Source organism: Oncorhynchus masou, unplaced genomic scaffold (assembly GCF_036934945.1).
Source record: "Oncorhynchus masou masou isolate Uvic2021 unplaced genomic scaffold, UVic_Omas_1.1 unplaced_scaffold_536, whole genome shotgun sequence".
Classification (NCBI taxonomy): domain Eukaryota; kingdom Metazoa; phylum Chordata; class Actinopteri; order Salmoniformes; family Salmonidae; genus Oncorhynchus; species Oncorhynchus masou.
Window position 1 is genome coordinate 227,604 of NW_027011770.1, and position 6,016 is coordinate 233,619.

Below are 6,016 nucleotides of genomic sequence, written 5' to 3' on the forward strand. Positions count from 1 at the left end.
TGGACCCTACTGTTGGGGAGGGGTGTCCATTCTGTGTACTGGTACACCTGGACCCTACTGTTGGGGAGGGGTGTCCATTCTGCATCTGGTACACCTGGACCCTACTGTTGGGGAGGGGTGTCCATTCTATATCTGGTACACCTGGACCCTACTGTTGGGGAGGGGTGTCCATTCTGCATCTGGTACACCTGGACCCTACTGTTGGGGAGGGGTGTCCATTCTGCATCTGGTACACCTGGACCCTACTGTTGGGGAGGGGTGTCCATTCTATATCTGGTACACCTGGACCCTACTGTTGGGGAGGGGTGTCCATTCTGCATCTGGTACACCTGGACCCTACTGTTGGGGAGGGGTGTCCATTCTGCATCTGGTACACCTGGACCCTACTGTTGGGGAGGGGTGTCCATTCTGCATCTGGTACACCTGGACCCTACTGTTGGGGAGGGGGTGTCCATTCTGCATCTGGTACACCTGGACCCTACTGTTGGAGAGGGGTGTCCATTCTGTGTACTGGTACACCTGGACCCTACTGTTGGGGAGGGGTGTCCATTATGTGTACTGGTACAACTGGACCCTACTGTTGGAGAGGGGTGTCCATTCTGTGTACTGGTACACCTGGACCCTACTGTTGGAGAGGGGTGTCCATTCTGCATCTGGTACACCTGGACCCTACTGTTGGGGAGGGGTGTCCATTCTGCATCTGGTACACCTGGACCCTACTGTTAAGGAGGGGTGTCCATTCTGTGTACTGGTACACCTGGACCCTACTGTTGGGGAGGGGTGTCCATTCTGTGTACTGGTACACCTGGACCCTACTGTTGGGGAGGGGTGTCCATTCTGTGTACTGGTACAACTGGACCCTACTGTTGGAGAGGGGTGTCCATTCTGTGTACTGGTACACCTGGACCCTACTGTTGGAGAGGGGTGTCCATTCTGCATCTGGTACACCTGGACCCTACTGTTGGGGAGGGGTGTCCATTCTGCATCTGGTACACCTGGACCTTACTGTTGGGGAGGGGTGTCCATTCTGCGTCTGGTACACCTGGACCCTACTGTTGGGGAGGGGTGTCCATTCTGTGTACTGGTACAACTGGACCCTACTGTTGGAGAGGGGTGTCCATTCTGTGTACTGGTACACCTGGACCCTACTGTTGGAGAGGGGTGTCCATTCTGCATCTGGTACACCTGGACCCTACTGTTGGGGAGGGGTGTCCATTCTGCATCTGGTACACCTGGACCCTACTGTTGGAGAGGGGTGTCCATTCTGCGTCTGGTACACCTGGACCCTACTGTTGGGGAGGGGTGTCCATTCTGCATCTTGTACACCTGGACCCTACTGTTGGGGAGGGGTGTCCATTCTGTGTACTGGTACACCTGGACCCTACTGTTGGGGAGGGGTGTCCATTCTGCGTCTGGTACAGCTGGACCCTACTGTTGGGGAGGGGTGTCCATTCTGCATCTGGTACACCTGGACCCTACTGTTGGGGAGGGGTGTCCATTCTGCGTCTGGTACAGCTGGACCCTACTGTTGGGGAGGGGTGTCCATTCTGCATCTTGTACACCTGGACCCTACTGTTGAAGAGTGGTGTCCATTCTGCATCTGGTACACCTGGACCCTACTGTTGGGGAGGGGTGTCCATTCTGCATCTGGTACACCTGGACCCTACTGTTGAAGAGTGGTGTCCATTCTGCATCTGGTACACCTGGACCCTACTGTTGGGGAGGGGTGTCCATTCTGCATCTGGTACACCTGGACCCTACTGTTGGGGAGGGGTGTCCATTCTGCATCTGGTACACCTGGACCCTACTGTTGGGGAGGGGTGTCCATTCTGCATCTGGTACACCTGGACCCTACTGTTGGGGAGGGGTGTCCATTCTGCATCTGGTACACCTGGACCCTACTGTTGGAGAGGGGTGTCCATTCTGTGTACTGGTACACCTGGACCCTACTGTTGGGGAGGGGTGTCCATTCTGCATCTGGTACACCTGGACCCTACTGTTGGGGAGGGGTGTCCATTCTATATCTGGTACACCTGGACCCTACTGTTGGGGAGGGGTGTCCATTCTGCATCTGGTACACCTGGACCCTACTGTTGGGGAGGGGTGTCCATTCTGCATCTGGTACACCTGGACCCTACTGTTGGGGAGGGGTGTCCATTCTGCATCTGGTACACCTGGACCCTACTGTTGGAGAGGGGTGTCCATTCTGTGTACTGGTACACCTGGACCCTACTGTTGGGGAGGGGTGTCCATTATGTGTACTGGTACAACTGGACCCTACTGTTGGAGAGGGGTGTCCATTCTGTGTACTGGTACACCTGGACCCTACTGTTGGAGAGGGGTGTCCATTCTGCATCTGGTACACCTGGACCCTACTGTTGGGGAGGGGTGTCCATTCTGTGTACTGGTACACCTGGACCCTACTGTTGGGGAGGGGTGTCCATTCTGTGTACTGGTACACCTGGACCCTACTGTTGGGGAGGGGTGTCCATTCTGTGTACTGGTACAACTGGACCCTACTGTTGGAGAGGGGTGTCCATTCTGTGTACTGGTACACCTGGACCCTACTGTTGGAGAGGGGTGTCCATTCTGCATCTGGTACACCTGGACCCTACTGTTGGGGAGGGGTGTCCATTCTGCATCTGGTACACCTGGACCCTACTGTTGGAGAGGGGTGTCCATTCTGCGTCTGGTACACCTGGACCCTACTGTTGGGGAGGGGTGTCCATTCTGCATCTTGTACACCTGGACCCTACTGTTGGGGAGGGGTGTCCATTCTGTGTACTGGTACACCTGGACCCTACTGTTGGGGAGGGGTGTCCATTCTGCGTCTGGTACAGCTGGACCCTACTGTTGGGGAGGGGTGTCCATTCTGCATCTGGTACACCTGGACCCTACTGTTGGGGAGGGGTGTCCATTCTGCGTCTGGTACAGCTGGACCCTACTGTTGGGGAGGGGTGTCCATTCTGCATCTTGTACACCTGGACCCTACTGTTGAAGAGTGGTGTCCATTCTGCATCTGGTACACCTGGACCCTACTGTTGGGGAGGGGTGTCCATTCTGCGTCTGGTACACCTGGACCCTACTGTTGGGGAGGGGTGTCCATTCTGCATCTGGTACACCTGGACCCTACTGTTGGAGAGGGGTGTCCATTCTGTGCTGAGTCTGAATCTCTGGCACATCTGTTTTGACAGCGTCCCAGGTTGGTTGGGATGATTGAACTGATCACTGATTGGTTCTCAACGTTGGGAGAGGTTTTCTCTTCCCCACTGTATATATTTGGGCCAAAGTACAGGTTCAGTCAAAAGGGTGTAGTTGTGTTGCTTAATGTTGTATCAGGGGCAGCTAAATGAGCGATATGGAAGACCCGAAAGAACAGCATTCTGGGACAGGGGTCTGTGGATGTGGTGGGAATGTTGGCAGCGAAACTAAGGGTTGAGTTTGCCTATGATAAACTTGTCAACAACATCGATCTGTTTTTGAGTATATGGGGTATTCAGAGGCTGTTGTGTGTAGTTACTGTGGAGGAGGAATTGGAGTTGTGTTTTTAATTGATGTGTAACTGTGGTTTTGTATGAGTATTTATTGTGTGGTGGGCCCCCAGACCCAATAAAGAGTATTTAAAACTCAACTTTATCTCTCTCTGTCTCTCTCTCTCTGTCTCTCTCTCTGTCTCTCTCTCTTTCTCTCTCTCTTTCTCTCTCTCTTTCTCTGTCTCTCTCTCTATTTCTCTCTCTCTCTCTCTCTCTATTTATCTCTCTATATCTCTTTCTCTCTCTCTTTATCTCCCTCTCTTTCTATATCTCTCTCTCTCCTTCTCTCTCTCTCTCTCTATATATCTCTCTCTTGAACTCAGTGTTTGACATACACACTCCTATAAACACAGCTATTTACATCATGTAGCCCAAGTAGACATATTAAAATGTTTATCGTCTGATCCCCCCCAGCTACGATCTCTGCAACAGATTAACCCAAAAAACTGCCTCAGTGCCAAGTATCTCAGTCACTAAACACGTCCCCCAGGCTCAACAGCTAAAGAGATGGATAGAGGGCCAGATCATTGTGGCTAGTTGGTTCCTGGTTTAATAGTGTGTTTTAACAGGCCCAGACCCTGGGAGACCCTGGTTGGTAGACCCTGGGAGACCCTGGTTGGTAAACTCTGGGAGACCCTGGTTGGTAGATACTGGGAGACCCTGGTTGGTAGACACTGGGAGACCCTGGTTGGTTGACTGGGAGACCCTGGTTGGTAGACTCTGGGAGACCCTGGTTGGTAGACTCTGGGAGACCCTGGTTGGTAGACTGGGAGACCCTGGTTGGTAGACTGGGAGACCCTGGTTGATAGACTCTGGGAGAACCTGGTTGGTAGATACTGGGAGACCCTGGTTGGTTGACTGGGAGACCCTGGTTGGTAGACTCTGGGAGACCCTGGTTGGTAGACTCTGGGAGACCCTGGTTGGTAGACTGGGAGACCCTGGTTGGTTGACTCTGGGAGACCCTGGTTGGTAGACCCTGGTTGGTAGACTGGGAGACCCTGGTTGGTAGACTCTGGGAGACCCTGGTTGGTAGACTCTGGGAGACCCTGGTTGATAGACCCTGTGAGACCCTGGTTGGTAGACCCTGGGAGACCCTGGTTGGTAGACCCTGGGAGACCCTGGTTGGTAGACTCCGGAGACCCTGGTTGGTAGACTCCGGAGACCCTGGTTGGTAGACTCCGGAGACCCTGATTGGTAGACTCTGGGAGACCCTGATTGGTAGACTCTGGGAGACCCTGATTGGTAGACTCTGGTAGACCCTGGTTGGTAGACTGGGAGACCCTGGTTGGTTGACTCTGGGAGACCCTGGTTGGTAGACCCTGGTTGGTAGACTGGGAGACCCTGGTTGGTAGACTCTGGGAGACCCTGGTTGGTAGACTCTGGGAGACCCTGGTTGGTAGACTCTGGGAGACCCTGGTTGGTAGAAACCTGGGAGACCCTGGTTGGTAGACCCTGGGAGACCCTGGTTGGTAGACCCTGGGAGACCCTGGTTGGTAGACTCTGGGAGACCCTGGTTGGGAGACCCTGGTTGGTAGACTGGGAGACCCTGGTTGGTAGACTGGGAGACCCTGGTTGGTAGACTCTGGGAGACCCTGGTTGGTAGACTCTGGGAGACCCTGGTTGGTAGACTGGGAGACGCTGGTTGGTAGACTGGGAGACGCTGGTTGGTAGACTGGGAGACCCTGGTTGGTAGACTGGGAGACCCTGGTTGATAGACTGGGAGACCCTGGTTGGTAGATCCTGGTTGGTAGACTCTGGGACACCTTGGTTGGTAGACCCTGGGAGACCCTGGTTGGTAGACCCTGGGATACCCTGGTTGGTAGACCCTGGGATACCCTGGTTGGTAGACTCTGGGAGACCCTGGTTGGTAGACTCTGGGAGACCCTGGTTGGTAGACTGGGAGACCCTGGTTGGTAGACTCTGGGAGACCCTGGTTGGTAGACTCTGGGAGACCCTGGTTGGTAGACTGGGAGACCCTGCTTGGTAGACTGGGAGACCCTGCTTGGTAGACTCTGGGAGACCCTGCTTGGTAGACTCTGGGAGACCAGGGGGAGGTATGTTGTTTGCCCAGATCATGGGTTAGACTCTGGGAGACCAGGGGGAGGTGTGATTCTTTGCCCAGATCATGGGTTAGACTCTGGGAGACCAGGGGGAGGTGTGATTCTTTGCCCAGATCATGGGTTAGACTCTGGGAGACCAGGGGGAGGTATGATTGTTTGCCCAGATCATGGGTTAGACTCTGGGAGACCAGGGGGAGGTATGTTGTTTGCCCAGATCATGGGTTAGACTCTGGGAGACCAGGGGGAGGTATGATTGTTTGCCCAGATCATGGGTTAGACTCTGGGAGACCCTGGTTGGTAGACTCTGGGAGACCAGGGGGAGGTATGTTGTTTCCCCAGATCATGGGTTAGACTCTGGGAGACCAGGGGGAGGTATGATTGTTTGCCCAGATCATGGGTTAGACTCTGGGAGACCCTGGTTGG

General features: G+C 54.3%; 1 protein-coding gene across 1 annotated transcript in view; it reads right to left on the reverse strand.

Annotated features, from left to right (window-relative positions):
* Positions 1-4,095: 4,095 nt before the first annotated feature.
* LOC135535952 (uncharacterized protein KIAA1755-like) overlaps positions 4,096-6,016 on the reverse strand; it is a 165,073-nt gene continuing 163,152 nt past the window's right edge. The window contains exons 13-14 of the mRNA XM_064962356.1: positions 4,545-4,946; positions 4,096-4,449 (exon numbers count right to left, since the gene is read on the reverse strand). Of these exons, the coding sequence (XP_064818428.1) occupies positions 4,096-4,449; positions 4,545-4,946 (756 nt within the window). The remainder of the gene's footprint in view (positions 4,450-4,544; positions 4,947-6,016) is intronic.